Consider the following 18032-nt stretch of genomic DNA (forward strand, 5'->3'; position numbering starts at 1 on the left):
CAAAAGTTCTAGAATAATATACTCACTTCCACACTGAGAATAATTCAAAGTTGGCTGAAGACTAACAAACATTCTTTGAATCTTAATTTCATCTAATGCGCATATTTGTAAGCTATATGAAAACCAAAATTAATATATAAAATTCTCAATTTTTAATTCTAAAGTGGTATATATTTCACAGAACATGGCAGGGTGTTGTTTGTTTTAGTTAACTGGCAGAAGTCAGTTGCATGACCCTCTTTGAATCACCCCTTTTGAAGATCCTTATGAACGTAAATAAGTTTTTAAAAATGAACCCTGAGGCAAAATTTTAGAAATGTGATTACTTAAAGTACTCCCATACATACCAGTAAATATAGGAATATCACATCCTTAAATTACTTACAATAATTGGTATAACATTGTTTAAATATTGATCCTTTAAAGAAACCCTACCATAGTTTCCTCATGTAAAGAGACACCTGATATGTATTTTATTTAATTTAGCAACCATGATTTTGAGGGGAAACAGTTTATGATGCCGTGAATGTACAGCACCAAGAGTCATCCTTAATGCAAACCATGGACTTTGGGTGATAAAGTGTCAATGTAGGTTCTCGATTGTAACAAATGTACCACTCTGGTGGGGATGTTGAATTAGGGGAAGTTGTGCATATGTTGGGGCAGGGGGAACACGGGAAATCTCTGTACCTTCCTTTCAACCTTGCTGTGAATATAAAACTGCTCTTAAAAAATCGTCTTTAGTTTAAAAAAATTATGATGGTTAAATGTCTATCAAGATTAAGTTTTAGAAGGATAACACAAACGACTTTTACTGCCTACCGTTAAGCTTAATCTTGCTGCTATGTCCACAGGACGAGGAGAGTAAAGGAGAAGGGAGGGAAAAGAAACAGGGGCAGTGGTTTTTACTCAGTGATGGAGCAAACCAACAGAAGTTTCTTTTCTCAAATTTCAAGGGCTGGTTTGAAATCCTATGTTTTCAATTTCAGGCTTGTGCCATAGTTCACCTTTAAGGGAACTGCATTAAACAGTAATGGGATGTCTTACATTTAGCACATTTTTGTCCAGAAAGAAAAGAAGCTGTCCATTATTTGTAAGGTCAATTAAATTCCAGCTATCACTCTATTCTGCTTTTGCTACATATGATTTGAAGACAAGAAATCTGAAAATTTTGACATCATTTACATTATTTAGATTTAAAATTTTGATAATCCTTTTGATATTGGTTAATTGGTAAAACTTTTTAAATTAACTGAGCAATGACTCACCACTGGGAAAACTTTACTCCCTCTCTTATTCAATATGATCAGACTAACAATAAAATAGCTAAGTAGAGAGATAGGATACAATGTCTATACTTTTAAAACCAGTTTGAAATAAGGCCCAAATGAATAATTTCCAGTAATGGTGACCCCGGAGAAGTTAAACATTTATGAGTTTGCAACTCAGCCCTTTTTTCTTTATTTATTTTGCAGAGATCTGTGCTTCCCTGGTTGTTTATCGACAAACCAAAAGCCTCTTATCTTCTGTTAGTTTGAACATCTCTACAGAGTCCTCTGTTGGAGGAACAAACAGGGCAAGGCTCAGAGACAACCTACTGGTAATCTGTTGTTCCGTTATTCTTCCCACACTCTGAAAACCCCAGAAGCCAGGCAGGAACCACTGAGCAAACCAAACACACAGATAAGACCCAGACTGCGAACCGAGGCCAATCTCCTCTCCCCTAAATCTCCTCTATGCTCAATGCGCTCTACTGTTACCCTTTTTAAAGAGTAGGAACAAGGTCAACACATGAAACTCCAATACAGGAGGATTCCCTCCCATCTAGATTTCATCTCTGGCGTGTCCACATAAAGGCTTCCCGCAAGCTGCTACGGGAACAGGCTTACTTTAAAAGAGAGAGAGAAAAAAGTTCTCTCCAATTCACTGAGAAGGAAATCACTTTCAAGATTGCCACACCATGTCAATAACAACCATAAACGCGGACATTAAGAGCATTTCTTTAGAAGTTTCTATCCTTTGGTTGCATCATTAAAGAAAAAAAAGAAAAAAACACCTCAGTTATATATTTTCTGAACTTACAGTAATTCTGCAATCAGATTTTTAAAAATTATTACACAAAAAAATTATTTTAAGTGATTCCTACACACAAATCCACCATGAAATACAATTTAAGAGCCAGGTCAATCTGTGCTGAGAGCCCGTTAAAGCCAAATCATCTTCTGCAGCCCAGATAGTGTCTGAAGATTGGGGAGAGGAAGGTCTCTTCAAAGTTCAGAAAGGGTATATCTGGGTGGTTGGTTTCTAGGATCACAGATTGTTAGTTTGTTAGTGCTGGTAATCAGCTGTCATCTCCCCATTTTACAGATGAGGAAATAATGAATGAAGCTTGACTTGTATCTCCTTAGCAGCATGTACAGAGCTGGGACCCATGTCTTGGCAAACACTGTCTTTGGCCAAGTTGTTTCATATCTTGTTCTCTATGACAGTGAACCTCTTATCATGTTATAAAGGGACTTAGTTAACTGAATCTTGATTTCTGTCATAGGCAGATTCCAACGTCCTGAAGATCTCTCCTTTTGTTTCTGAATATAGGCCCCATGTCTTAAGTTAACAGACATTCAGGAGGCTTTGACCTCAGTAATTGCTCAAATAACTGATGCCTAAAAATTAGAGTTTCATAATTCAACCCATCTTATTGTAATTAATCACTCAGTGAAAATTAAATTCAAATTTTTTTTCTAAAATGAATAACACCTCCAGCTAGGCATTATGTCCTGTGACCTGAAAAAAATCCAGCAATACACATTTTCGAGTATTTGAACTGCATGGGCAGAGAACTGACCAAGTTACTCAACTCTTGACCCAGGATACTTTGTTCCAGGCTCCAACTAATCAAACAGGTGAACATTTTGACAAAAAAAGGGCCTGGATGAAATGCTAAATGGACACATACCCTATGTTGTATTTCATGCAATTTCCCATGCAACTTCTCTGTTAAGAACCATAACATAAAACCCTGACCTTTACTCCCAGCATCGCTCACCTCATGGTTTCTATTTTCATGTACAGATGAGAAATGAAATTAGCCCGTGTTTTAACCTAATGGAATGCTCTACAAAGTTAAGAAACAAATTTACATACAGGCACATTTTCACAGGCTTCTACTCCTTCTACTTGATTGGGGAGAAAGGAAAACCATTTTAGTAAAAAATTCGACTGATGATTAGACAGTGATATGAGAAAAGGATGGGAAAGGGAGGGGACACCAAGTTAGGCATCAGTGTTAACAAACACTGATGCTGCCCTGTTTTTATAACCCAGTGGACAGTTCTCAATTTGCGGTAATAGAGCTACTCACCTGGATAGGTCTGTATGGGCTGGCAGCCCCACTCCCCAATGCCACGGCCATAGCAGTAGCACTGGTACCTGACTCCATGCAAAAACTTCTCCCATGATTCTCCAATTTGATAAAAAGTACGGGATTCTGAATCCTGGCATTGATCTAAAATATATACAAGTAAAAGATAAGCAGCCTTGAAGACTTAAAGCTACAAATTGAAATTTGGTGTGCTAGAGCACATATTCTTAGTTTTAATAAAAACTTGCAACTGTCCTTACAAATACATGCGGTTAAAAAATATTTTGTTCATATCTTTTACCTTACTAGACAGTTAATGGTCAAAAAGTACCCATTGGGAGGAGTAGTTAGCTTTCTAAAAGAATATCATTTCTAAATAAAAATGTTAAGATTTAGATTTCAGTATATATTGACATTCTGAATATTAATTTGAGGAAAATAAATTAGATATTATATTTTATCCATTTTAATGCAAATGATTTACCATTTGAATAGCAAGGATAAAATACCACTTTATACATTTCTTCAAAATGTGGAGGACTTAATTTTATATATAAATGAATTGAACTAAATTTCAACTAATGAACACTTACTGAGCAGCTTCTAAGAAAGCCTCTCAGGCCTCTCTCTGCTTTGGCAATCTCAGGTCAAACAAACTCATCTGATCAGTTTGTTTTCTGGGTGAGCAACATGTCTCTTTGAGTAAAGGAATATTAGTGGATTACATTAAAGCTGGTAACACAGCTCTTTTAAGGCTTAACCTTCACTACTTGCTTAGATCTATTAAAAAGGGCAGCCAAGAAAAATAAAGTATTTGGAGGGAGGTATTTACTGGCATAATCATTTGTTCACATTATTGTACAGTCCAGCAAAGGAAAGTTCTCTTTCACAACGATAATTATCTTTATGATTCAGAACCCAAAAACAAATTTGTTTCAATTAAAATAAACCTTCATGTGTTACCAAATTCAGCAAAAATAAATGACTACCACTATCAAGATTATATATTGGTCCATGATTAGAGAAGAGACTTTGCCAAGCCCTCTTCAGGCCATGATCAAAGTCTACAGCCAGCTTTAATCAAGTAATATCAAATGACTCTCCTTATCTGAAACTTGCTAGCTATACTCAGTGTCCAAATCCAACTAGAGACACGAGGCTACTTACCAATGGGATCGCACTTCCACCGGCCCCTGCCCTGACCGAAGCAGGTACAATTCAGCATGTGTCCCTCTTCGTGACGTTTGTGGAATGTGTCATTCACATTGTATGTGATGTCGTCGACGATGCACTGATCTGTTTAGAAACAGTGGGATGGGTGGAGGATTTTTAAGTTTCACTGATGAAATAAAAGAAGCTACGCTTTGCGAAGCATACAGTTCCTTCCACGTAATTATCAACACCTCCCACTAAAATAACTCTTCTATTGGCATAGAATAAACATGTTTTTCAAAGCTTAGTCAGTACTACAATTTTTGCAAAAAAAAATTCTCTTTCTTATAGACTTGTAAAGATTAGAAATCAAAGTATATACAACAAATTTTAACTTTCAGAAAAGTTCTTGCTGGGTTGATAATGACCTTTAGATCTCTGCTTGTTACAATAAATAGAAGGGAGATTACACATACTTATAGGACGCCCAGCATGATGTGATGGTCTCATCTCTGGATTAGCAGGGGTGGGGAGATATTTGGGATTTGGGAAATAAAATACCACAAAAGGCATCTGGAAAGTTAAAAAAAAAAAAACTAGGCCAAGTCTGTTGCTAACTCGCTGAGATCCTGAGAAAATTACTTCCCTCTTTGGGACTCAGCTCCTTCCTCTGTAAAATGAGGAGTTGGTCTGTATGTCTTTCTAGTGTCCTTTTCAGCTCTGCAACATCATATGTAATTGTTTTAGTCCTGGATTGTGTCACCCATTGGGCACCATAAAAGGAGAACAAGTTCAGGCCACTGTCAACACAGAGGCTACATGGACTATTTATTAGCTTAGAGTTCTACCTAAATCCTCCTTTTCAAATCAAAGAAATAGAAAAACTAAAATAGTTTTAATAGTTCAACACCCTTATATCCTATACCTGGGTCCAAAGGGGAAAAGAACGAAGTGAACAAAAGAAATTGGTCTCTATGTCTTTGTCTCCTTAAATTTGGATCCAAACACAACTAAGCTGGCAGAGGGGTGGCAAGCTTGGGGTCTTGGCCCCCATTTGTGCCCCTACCTGAGTGCACCATATTGACCCAGGAAAGGCCCCTTTAAACTCTACAGTCCATGATCCCAGAGAGATAGGCCAAGGCCTTCTCAAACTCCCAGCTGAGAGCTGGTGAATGGTGACCCCCTCCTTGGAGCCCACATAGCTGGGAACAGGCCTAGAGGTGACTAATCAAGTATTAGGGACAGATGTAAAAAAAAAAAAAAAAAAAAAAAGAATAGCATGGTCTCTTTTCTTTACAAAAATTACCCCGTCCTTTCTAGATAAGAATCCAACAGCACACCTACAAGTTAAAAGGATCAAGTGGTTGTGTTCTAGCCTTTGAAGTCATATTTTTGGCTCAGCCTAAGTACTTACATCCTGGGAATGTTTCAGAATCTTAGAATTGCTCAGCCAGATTTTCTTAAGTGGCTGTCTAACATGCAAAATTTATCCAGCACAGTAGACTAATGGAGTGGCATTGCATATTTCTCCTGCTTTTGGTAAAGTACAAGTTTTCATGTAAAAGTCTGCCTCTCTGTATTCTTTGTCCTCTCAACTATTTTCATTAACGAGCGAGCATACCTCGGAGCTGGGAGTAGGCAACACATGTCCATTCTCCACGACCGTTCCCAACACATGTGCATCTCATCATGTGGCCCATATCATGCTGTTTGTCCCACTGGTCTCCAATGCGATACATGATCCCTTCATTGGTTGTACAGATTTCCTCATGGGCTGTTTGGAAACAGATGAGAAACGTGTTACTGGATAAATGATCACAAGGACTAAAATGTATGCAATATTATCAGTCCGGTTTGGTGATCCTATGAGCTCTCACTTGGAAAGAAGTCTTGTGTGCCTCAAAAAAATCAGCGCTGCTCTGTGGGTGTGTAGAGTTTTGAGTACCAGAGAGAGAAAACATAGTCCAAAGATGAGGTTTGTTGCAGGGAAAAATTACAGAATGGTTAGGGGATGTAAACCACAATAATGCCTACCCACTCAAAGGATTTGCAGTGTTCTAGAAGCCTGGATTTGACTACTGTCCCATAACTTTTTCTAGTCTCAGTTTATTCTAGATCAAAGGGAAACAATGTGTATGGGTATAGAATTGTAAGCTAACGTGTGTTTTCCTTCTAAATCCAACATTCTCTTTTGCTGAAATGAGAGGAATAAAAGTTAGTGTAAGTAGTTTTCTTCTGATGTTTCATTGCCTCCTATTCACACTTGACAGTGCATGGGTTCTTGGTTCTATAATCGGAAAATCAAATGTAGTCTAGCAACTCTTGAAATTTGAAAACAAATAAAAGGTATTGGTTCCCCTTTCTCCATTCACACAAACTAGAGCCCCCCTTTTAAAAAAAAAGATCCCTACTGGTCGGAAAACACAGACTTTGAGTCATTTTGGTATTTAATAAGTAATAGAGCTTATTCCAAAATGGCATGTAAATATTGAAAGTCTGTGACTAGAGCAGTCACTTAAATGTTTTAAGCTACTCAGTTGTGTGCTTTTTACAAAAGACAAACCTCTGAAAACATGTATATTTCCAGACTTTAAAAAAAGTATTTTTATCATATTTACATATTTTTGGAGATTAAATTATATGATTTTTAAATCATATAACTAATTATATAATTCTTATATATCTGATTATATATATTTCACAAAGTTTTCTGCTGTCTCAAAATTGTCTTAATGGGTGAAATAGGAGTAAACTGCACATTATTCTTCTGTCTTATTCCACAAATGATTGTCTACAAGGGCTTCATCTTACCAGCCATGGGGCAGAATCCAAACTTCTGGTCAGCGTCATAGTTCCGTGTGGTTCCACACCATTTCATGTTGTCCCTCCTGCCCTCGGATGTACAGTCGGTGTAGTTTCGGTTGTTGTACAGGAAGGGAAAGTGGCACAAGGCACCATTGGAATTTCCACCTCGAGTTTGAACTAAAACTGCCCAGAACAACATGCAAATAGGAAGAAAAAGATTACAACTGAGCTTTCCAATGTACAGTGGGGAATTATTACAGAAAGGTTCTGAGAGAGCCCAGTTTCTGCAACTAATTCACAGAGAGTCTGTCTCAGAATAAAAGATGTCTGATAAGATACTTCTAAGCCTCCTTAGTGTAGGAGGCTTAGAACTCTATTATTCACCTTCACCTTTCAAACGGATTTAAATCCAATTTTCACTCTCATTTTCCCAGACAAAAAAAGAAAAGAAAAAAGATTAAATGGTCACTTTGACCATTGACATAGTTTTAACCAAAAGAAAAGCAAAAGCACTCAGGCCTGCCTCCTGTATATTCTTCAGCCCTGTGGGAGTGTCTACTGATTTTACCATACAAGTATCTTTAATCACATAACAATCCCAGTGTGTCAAAAATAAATGCACTGGAGGGCTTTTCCCTTGGTGTCATTTCTCAAGATTACTGGGAAACTTGGAAGGATCTTTAGCTGCGAAGTTAGTTCCATGTCTCTTGGGTCCAGACTGCACAAAAGTGATACTTCTCAAGTGTAGCCTCAAAATAAGCGGCTAGCTTGCTGGCCAATAAAAATAGGGCATGAGAAATGGGGTTTTCTCATTGTTTTGTTTTTCCCTTGGGATACTCACCAGTATGGTCTGTACAGAAAGAATATTTCTGGTCTTGCTCATAATTGGAAGTTGTGCTGCACCACAGATGTCCATCCTGTCGCCCTTCCGTGGTGCAGGAGTAGAAAGTCCTGCCGTTGTAGGTGAATGGTAGGACGCAAGGCTCCCCATTTGAATTGCCACCATAAGTCTGGGTTATAGCTACAAGCATAACCAAAAGGGTTTCAGTAAATACAGCAGCATTTATCTCCCACCAGTAGCTCCTCATTTATACTTAACTGAGACTGAGCATGTGTCCTCAAAGAAAAAAAAACAAAACTGAGTATGACCAGCTGTAAGTATTAACCAGATCATAATATTGTTAAAATGCCTTATTCATGAAGCCACGTTTTTTGTGGGTAGAGCAACACCTGAGTTCTTCTTCTGACATCCTTTGTTACCACCTCTGCTACCATGCCTCAGTTTCCCACTTGCAAAGCTATATTACTACAGGTTTAATTAAAGATGCTGCTCAAGGGATACTGGAGGTGTATATACAACTCTGTTGGTGCTGTAAGAATTAATACATGAGGCTGTACTAGGGGAAAAGTCGTGTGCCAATTATTATTGCTATAATTACTACCACTTTTAGAGCGCGGAAGAGATGCATTAGGTTGTTGAAAGAAGTTTACATCACAGAGTTTCAGAACTTTGAGATTTAGAGTACCAAATAGGGATGGATTAGCTATTCAGAAAGTAACCTCTTGTAACAACGTTTTAGACAAACAGAGACAGTACATAGCAGTTTAGTACTCACTACAGGAAAGAAAATACATAGATTAAAAAGACTGGAAGAAAATATATCAAATGCCAACCCTGGTTGTTATCACAGGGCAGTAAGATTACAAGCTTTTCTTGTTTGTTTTATTGTTTTACATTTTTTGGTAAATGAATGTATTGCCTTTCAAAATCTAAATAATAAAAACGTTATCAGTACTCTCTTTTAAAAAGATGACACAGACCTGTCTCTTGGCAGCTGACTCCATTGCCCAGGCAAGTGCAAAGCATTTGCTTATTTCCTTGTGTCTTCAGCCACTGCATGCCCACGGAGTAAACTACACCGCTGTCTGTGACACAGTGCCCGTATGGAGCCGGCTGGGGGTGAGGCTGTGGCTGGTAAATGGCTGTTCGGACGTCTGTGAAGGAGCCAGATCCTAAGGGCACAAGAAAGGAAAGGCACAGAGCTGGTTTAGAGAAAACTACTTTCTGGAGTAGTTTTCTCGGATCTTCAAGGTCCCATACAGATGACTCTGCAATCTGTGTTGTTACTGAGCTGGGACTGGAAAGAAATGCCCGTCCCTTTCTGCATTAGCTTTTGCACTCAGCCTAGGAAATAATCCACAAGAGTTTACCCAGGGGTTTCCATCTTCTAGCTTATCTGGAGCTACCGAGAGTATATTTCTAAATCACCAACTTTATTCTGCCACTCAACAGAGCAGATACCTTCAACAACTCCTTACTCACTCCAGCGAGCTCAAAGTTCACGCCTTCACAATCCTACACACCTAATCTGCTTTCAGCTCGCTTCTGACCACTTCCGTCCTTGCTCTAGCTCTGGCCTCGCTGAGCTGCTCGTCATTCCCTTCTGTACCCTGTGCTGTCCTCATGCTTTTCCCTTGGCCTGGAATGGTCTGTCTCACCCTTCCTCTCTTAGCATCTCCCATTCGCTCAATATATCTGGGCATCTCTCTTCCTGATACTGTTTTGAGAAGCCCCTGCCCCTCTGCAGCAGACCTATTGCCATCGGTGTAACCCTGAGCTCCTCAGAGGATGCCCCGGGCAGCCATATTGGAGTCTCTATTCGCTGCCCCTCCTTCCGCGGTTTGTTTCTCCCCAGGATTAGCTGGGAATTCTGTTGTGGTGTTTTCTAAAACCAATCAATTCTCTTAATACTGCTTTCCTTTCAGAGTAAGACAACAGAATATGTTGATCTTTTCTTTAAACTTATAGAAATTTGTTCTCCCGAGGGCAAGGCCCAAGGAAGAGTGGAATCAGAACTGAAGCTAGAATGACTGATGGACTGAATTCAGTCTCTCTGTAAGCTAAACACTAGAACCCAAATACTTCATAGACTACAGTCCCAAAGTCACACATGTTGGGGGAACATGGCATCTGTATTCATACACCCCACCTGGCAGAGTCACGGTGCAAAGGAGCATTAAGATCCTGTAGAAGGTTCCATTTGGTTTAACCCGATGTTGCTCAAACATTTTTGAACAATGGAGCCATTTCAGTATAATATTAGTAATATTAATAAAAACAGATAACAATTATTGAATGCTTACCGCATTTAACCACAACTACCCTTTGAATTTAAACTACTTCAGTAGACTGAGATTTGTAATTGCTTCTTTTTTTGGTTAGCAGCAATCTTACTGAAAATAATCAAATAACTCAAAGATATTATCAGATCTAATCTTGTTCACCTTCATAAGTGCTCACAGCAAGATGAAAACTCATCAAAAGGAAAAAAGTCCAAACACGTAATTAATAGTTTTAGCTCGATGACCAATTGATAAAAGATTAAACAACAATGCTAGCACACTGTGTAGTGAAAACTTGATTAAAACAGAGCAAGAATAATAAAGAAGTACACACTCTTGATTGCCCTATTTCTTTCTTTAGATTCTTACAAAACGAGCTACAATGCAAAGATCTTGTTCTTGTACTAGAAATAATTAAAACTTTTTTTATTTTAAAAAATGCTTAGATATTGTGTCATTCCTTCCCATCTCTACGCCCCATCTGGTTTTCTCAAATTGTGAATGCTAATACATGGAAAAAATGATTGTGCATTATTTTATGGAATGCAACAAAGTTTGCTGGAGCATGGAAACCACACATCAAGGATTGTGTCTGCTACAAAAAAAAGCAGAATGTCAGGACAAGGAGATATATTCCATTCTGAAAAAGAACAAATGTACTTTTCCCCTTTTCCTAGCAGAAGAATCAAGTGATCATGTAACTCATCAAAAATCTCGCATTTCCATTAAAATGCACTTTAGATATTCAAAATACACATAAATGTGTATGTATATGTGTGTATCCATATGCGTATACATCTATAGATCTATATATATTTATCTATGTATACCTTTATGTATAAATCATGTAGGTTAGCATTTTCTTAGACATCAGTTTTACCTCTTGGGGCTAAAACTGATTTTTTCCCCCTAAGACCCATTTTCATTTCATTTGTATTTGTTTAAAACTTGACATTAAACAAACTTTTAACAACCAACAGTCTGCAGATGAACTCAGCTTACTAGCAAAAACGCTGCAAATCATCCTTCAATGGCGTGTCAAGGGAAAAGATGGATTTGCAGAAATGCTTTATGCAAGGCGCCCCCGTTTGGGTCCCACTGGCCCTGAGCCTCACCGGCAGACGTGGTCTGCAGGGTCGTGTGCCTCTCACACTTCCACTCGCCACGGCCGTTGCCGGTGCAGATGCACTGGAGCAGGTTCCCCCGATTGTCCTTCTTGCGCCAGGTATCCCCAATTCTATAGGATGCCCTAGTGTCCTGATCGTTGCATCTGTCTGTGTCAGAAAGGAAGCAATGAAACATGTAAATCAGGTCGAGCTTGGCAAGTGCTCAGTGCAAACCTAAAATAAGAATAGAGTTGTTTCTAATAACGACCTGCTGTATAGCACAGGGAACTCTATTCAATATTCTGTAATAACCTATATGGGGAAAGAATCTGAAAAAGAGTGGCTATATGTATATGTATGTTACTTTGCTGAATACCTGAAAGTAACACAACATTGTATAAGTCAACTGTACTCCAATAAAAATTTTAAAAGAAAAGAGTTGTTTCCAGCTTGGTGAGTTGTTTTGGATGACACGTTTGTATTCAGCTGTGGTGCCACGGGAGCTAACTTCTGAAAGGTGGGATTGCATCTGAAACAGTGTGAAGGGAGCTGTATGATTTAGTCTAGTTCCACTTCTCTGTCTGCCAAAACAATTTTTTTCATTCATTAAATCTTCATTCATTCATTCAACTCATTAGATTTGGTCAAAATCCAATCTTTCATTCATTACATTGTTTTCACATTGTTCATTTGACCAAATTTATCCTCTGGCTTTCTAGTCTCCCCTCTCTTTCCTTCTCAGGCTCCTCGGGCTTTCTAGTAGTCATTATTGTATACAGCCTGCCTTTCCATAGGGGACTTTCTTTAGAAAACTAGGAACAATAGGGAGGCAAGTAGGTCTCAAAGGGTCTCCCCCAACTGCCCCAAAGGAGCAATTAAAAGATAGCAGCATCTCTTTCTTCATTTGTTATGTAAAACAATTCGGGGGACTACCAACTTCTTCGACTAAAATATTCTCTCCCCTGGTCCCACCCCACCTCCACAAACACACATCTATTTAACATCACTAACAAAAAGGCCTCTTTTGAATTGCTCGGTGTTAACTCTCTGATGGAAAAGTGGGATTATTAATATAAAATGATAATTTGTAACTAAATTACTATTCATCTATGTGTTCAATTATCTGGCAAATAGATTGTTTCAATTATAATCCAGCTTTGCCCATATGTTACAATGTGAGTAGAGAGGATTTGATTTGTTTGTGAATCAGAAAATCATTGCACTGGGTTAGAGAAAAAATAATTAGTTAATGTAAGTTCACACAAATACACACCCACATTGATCTCCCACCACAGCAGAAGTCTGAATGAAGATATCATTGCTGGTTACACTTTTCCCCAAATCCCCAGCTAAAAGTGTTGTCTTCCCCTGAACTTCCACTGCACTATTTCAGTATTTGTCTTGAAGTCCTTAATATTGTGCTTTGTAGAATGTGAATATGTATAAGCCTTTCTCATCACCCTGACCTACTTACTAAGTGCTCTTTGAAAGCTGGCTTAATGTCCAATTCATTTTTGCATCCCTATACCATCTTGTATAAAGTAGGGGCTTATACAATTTCATGGAATAAATGACTTTTCTTTGAGAAACTTTTCCCAACTTGCTATTAGGAGAGTTTTAAATAATAGATAAGAGTTTAAGTCAAACATCTAATTTGTCTTAAGCTAAAACATTGCCTCCAAGGTCTTGGAAGTCTGAGAATCATAATAAAATTTTAAATGCAAAAGGTTTAATGAACTGGAAGGTTCTGGGAACGATTTGGTTAGAATTGTTATCACTTTTCAGGAGAGACTATTTTTTGCTTGCAAAGAATTCAAATTTGGATGATGAACATGTTAAGATGGTTAAGTGCTTTAAGCTAGATAAATAAAATATGTTCAAAATTATTTAGATGTGATTTTAAATTTATTTATAACATCGATAGCTAATGGCTGTTTTGCTTCAGCAAACTCTATAATCACTATTGGTTTGAAATTTCAAAAAAGGAGCCTTGAACCCGTAAGGCAACAAGTAAGGCCCCAGGGCAATCTTAGACAGCAGCAGAGATAGCAGAGGGTAGCTTCTTCACAGCACTAGTAAACCTAAAGAGACACCGTCCTTAACCCCAGAATAAACACATAATTTTAACCTATGGGGTAAGTACTTCTTATTTTCATCAATTTTGTCAATGAATATGCCTTATTTAAATTTCACACATAGAAGGAAACCACAAACTTTAGAGCTTTAGCGCCTTTCTATGTCAAGAGCATCCACATGCCCAAAGACGCATTTGCATGTTATTTTAACGATTTCTTTGCTACTTAGAAAATATCTCAGTGATACTTTAGATGAAACATTTGCAACTAATCTTCAGGTCCACAACGCATTTGGCATTTAAATGCATATTAAGGTTTTTTCTCAGTAGCTGAAAACCTAAGACCTTATTGAACTAAGTTTTTTTTTTTTTTTTTTTTTAATTTAGTCTTCTTTGAAGAAGTAAAATAAGTTGCTTATGGAACTTTTCTTGACATCCAAACGTTACCACGTTGGTGGAATGGATGTGTTCTAAGTGACATCACATGACAATCCTCTCTAGGAATCCAGAAAACAATGCCTGGCCTCATCTTTAACATAAAGATCTAAAACATACTTCTGGAGGTACAGGTGATGCGTCCACTGCCTTCTCCCAGACAAGTACAATCCACCATCATCCAGCCTTGATAAGGCTTTTCCCAGGTCTCCCCGACAACGTAGGAAGTCCCAGCAGCGTGATCAAAACATTTCTCAGCTGTAGGGAAATTTGAAAGAAAAACAGAAAAAAAGGGGTTATTTTGAATTGTGCAGTTTCCCTGTAATTTAAAGTGTACTGTGTAAGCAAAAATCCAGCCACATTTTTTTAAGTGGTACTCTGTTCAAAAAGAAAGGCACGCCCTGTAACTAAGCACATAGTGTAACCAAAGCGAAAGAAAGCTCGAGCCAAGTTGGCAGGCAGAAATTCTGTTCTCCTAATAAGTACATGGACTGTATATTTTCCGCTAGTACCATTATTCACACCAGTATTTTGAGTGAAAAGGATGTATGTATGTATCCAGAGGGAGAGTAAATATGCAAAATTCTAATCTTAATTATGAAAGACCAATTATTAATGCCTAAATAAAATGACAAGAAAGCTATTTAAAATTTGGATTGCTGTAAAAACAGAGACAACGCAAAGAAAAATAAAAGCCTCTGAATTAGAGAACAATCAGAATAAAATTTATTGTCAGAAACTTTTAGATTTGTATCAGTAGAGTTCAGCTGAGGATTGACACCAAAAGAAACTCAGCAATTTTTATTTTGACAAAAAATGACCAAGGGGATGACAGAGCACACACCATATCGTGTTTTTGTCCAGTGCGTTCCAATAAAGAAATATGTCAAAGGGGTCATTTTTTTTCTTTTAAATAACTGTCATCTTGACCAAGGAGAAATCTGAAATCAGATCTTAGAGAAAACAAATGACTTCTTCCTAAATCTTTCAACTCTACCTTGTGTTTTTGAAACAAAATTAAGACTTCTATACATGGTTGGTACTTTTTGATCTGATTCCTTTAAGAAGACTAGGGATTCTATAACATTTCATTATTTGAAATAGAATTCTCAGTTTATTATCTTTTTTATTGGAATTCATATATCTTGTCCAAGTAGATTTTGGCTCAACCTAGTATTTTAACTGTGCATCCCCACCCCTCATTCATCCCCAGGAGTCACACACCTATGGGTTTGCAGGTCCATTCTCCTTTCCCGTTACCCAGACACACACACTCCAACATGTAACCACCAGTCTCATGTGGTCTCCTCCAGGTGTCACCAATCTTGTAGGACTGACCCCCTTCATGGCAGCGGTCTGTTCAAGATAAAAAGCAAATGTTAGACAGAGTGGTACAGAAAATATTTTTAAGAACAAGAAGTCTCATGTTCCAACCAGGATAGGCACTTAGGTTAGCCAAAGTAAGAGAACAGCTTTCCCATCAGAGACAGGGGAAAAGTTAACAGGTCTGGTCACTTTGGGTCATTCAATTAAATGTCTTGTTTAAGCACAATGGGAAACCACAGAGAAAATTTGAATGGCAAAGAAAGGAGACATAAATCCTGGTTCCCCAGAGAGATCACAGGAAATTGGGTTCTAAAGCAGAAAAGAAAGGTTGCCAGGCATGGCCTCTACACATACACAGCGGGTTGAGCCTGAGACTAATTCAATGAAAAAAGCCACATCGGGCCTAGCATTCCAGCTTTCAGGATGTGGAGAGTCTGTATTTCACTCTAGAAATGTCATTTTGATGGAAAGAAATAGATGTATATATAGCAAGTGTGGAAATCTGGGTACTTTTCTAGGCTGTTAAACACAAGGGCACATGCAAAGGTTAAACTGCCCACTAGACTGTAAACACTATGGGACACTGACTCTTAAGATTTACCAATACACTTGGATAAAGCCTAACATTAAATATGGGAAAGGCTGATTGGGCTTATTCACAAGAGACTGATTTGTCTTTTGGACAGAGCCATCAAGTAACTTATACAACGATGGATTAAAAAAACTAAATGCTATGTTAATAGAATCTATTGGTAACCCAATGAATCATACTGGAAAGTTTGACTTAGCTAAACTAGAATTGCTGAGAGTCAGTCCAGATCCCAGAGTACCCTGGAAACACTATCATGCTAATCATTCCATATTATTCCTGGGAATAGAGAGATCTGCTTCCCGGGCATAAACTATTGGTTATAAAGAAACCAGACAGTTTCTGTGAGATCCAAGAGGTCTGGGCATTGCAAACAAGAAGAGCAGACCACACAATGGTTAATTCACTCTTCGTGACCATCTTCCCAATCACTGCAGATCACCACATGGTCAGTCCGGCTTGAAGATGCCCAGATAACGTAAAATGGGCAACTCCTCTAAGAATGGAATGGAACCCAAGAAATCCACGTGGTTATGTTATGTACGTACACGTGTATACACACACACACACACACACACACTCATAAATGCACACAGACTAAACACTGACTCCACCTATGCTCAGAGCCATCTTCCAAAAGCACAGGAACCCATCGGGTGGTCACAGAAGAGTGCCTGGTGGCCTGGGGTAATCCCCAAATTAGGACTATCCAGTCATGGATAACAGAAAGTGACAGTGATGGTAATGGAAAAATTCATATCATGATATTTTAGCATCACTTGACAGAAGGCCATTCTTACTTGCAATGGTGCAGCTTATTCTCCCTCGCCCAGCCCCAATGCAGGTGCAGTCCCAGATCATGGAGTCTTTAGGGCGCTCATAAGTGTCGCCCACCCGGTAAGTGGTCCCGGTGTACTTGTCAAAGCAAGTCTCTTCAGCTGAGGGGAGAAGGAAAGTCCACGTGAGCCTCACATATGTAACAGCTTTTCTCTTTCACTACTCCCATCCAAAGGAAAACTCACTTTTCCATTCTATGAGTAGCAAGGGGCAAATGGAAATTTTTTTAAAAAATTGACGTGGGAGATCTCGATTTTACCCAAGGCTCTAATAAAGCCTCAGTTTTCAATCTTTGACAAGTTCTCTAATTTTCTGGAAATGAATAGCCATTGGAAAGGATTCTCAGGCCCTTAGGAAAAAGCCGTAACGTACGACCTTAGGACTGGCTAGATTGTGAAGGAAGGGCTTTGGATTCACCTCTCTGGCTCAGGAAGTCAAACCAAGGTCCACATAAAAATAAACAATCTGAAGAGCCCCCTCCTCCCACCCCTCCCCAGGCACTGTCATTTATTAATCCTACTATTTCCATTTTAGCCTCATCAGTGCTTCTCTGTAGGAGTTGCCATAATTTACAAGAAATATATCAAGGGTCATAAAGAAAGGAGAACTTTGAAGTGGTTAGTGACTTTATGTTGAACTGCAGGGGACAAATCGCTTTACAGTGTACTGCCCAAAGTGTTTTCTGTGCCATAATTTTACAGTTTAAGATTTGAAATTACTTTCTAATAAATTAAAATTTTATAATCTTTTTTTTTTGGAGGAAGCAGGAACACACAACATTTTTCATTTTTTTTTTTTTTCATCAAAGGCTCTGGGAAAGTAAAACCCCAAAAGAAGACTCTGGAACTACTTTGGGATACATTTGTTCTTTTGTTTTAAAGGTAAAAAGAACATGTGAAAAGCAAATATAAGCAGTTATTAAACATTTTTCAAGAGGAAATGACAAATAATTCTATTGAGGAAATGGTGAGTGTAATTGTATTACTAATGCTCACTTTAATTAACAGGCACTACTTCTCCATCTACGAGAAGATATTAAGTACAAGGCAGGCTCCCCCCTACTTACGTTCAGGCTTGCTCTCGCAGTTAAAGCCCCGGCTCCCTCCATAACAGGTACAGACCAAGGCACTGCCCAGGTAGGTGCGCTCCCATTGTTGGTTTATCTGATAGTGTTTCCCATTGTCATAACAACCAGCTATAAAGAATTAAAGGAAAAAGTCACTA

The 18032-nt window shown here is 38.4% G+C and overlaps 1 protein-coding gene across 1 annotated transcript in view; it reads right to left on the reverse strand.

Annotated features, from left to right (window-relative positions):
• Positions 1–18032, reverse strand: part of FN1 (fibronectin 1) — a 67182-nt gene that overhangs the window by 47896 nt on the left and 1254 nt on the right. The window contains exons 2-12 of the mRNA XM_082464720.1: positions 17875–18003; positions 16772–16909; positions 15281–15412; positions 14177–14314; positions 11557–11715; positions 9140–9331; positions 8160–8339; positions 7325–7501; positions 6135–6287; positions 4529–4657; positions 3362–3505 (exon numbers count right to left, since the gene is read on the reverse strand). Of these exons, the coding sequence (XP_082320846.1) occupies positions 3362–3505; positions 4529–4657; positions 6135–6287; positions 7325–7501; positions 8160–8339; positions 9140–9331; positions 11557–11715; positions 14177–14314; positions 15281–15412; positions 16772–16909; positions 17875–18003 (1671 nt within the window). The remainder of the gene's footprint in view (positions 1–3361; positions 3506–4528; positions 4658–6134; positions 6288–7324; positions 7502–8159; positions 8340–9139; positions 9332–11556; positions 11716–14176; positions 14315–15280; positions 15413–16771; positions 16910–17874; positions 18004–18032) is intronic.

Source organism: Balaenoptera physalus, assembly GCF_965194825.1.
Source record: "Balaenoptera physalus genome assembly, chromosome: 6".
In the NCBI taxonomy this organism is placed as follows: domain Eukaryota; kingdom Metazoa; phylum Chordata; class Mammalia; order Artiodactyla; family Balaenopteridae; genus Balaenoptera; species Balaenoptera physalus.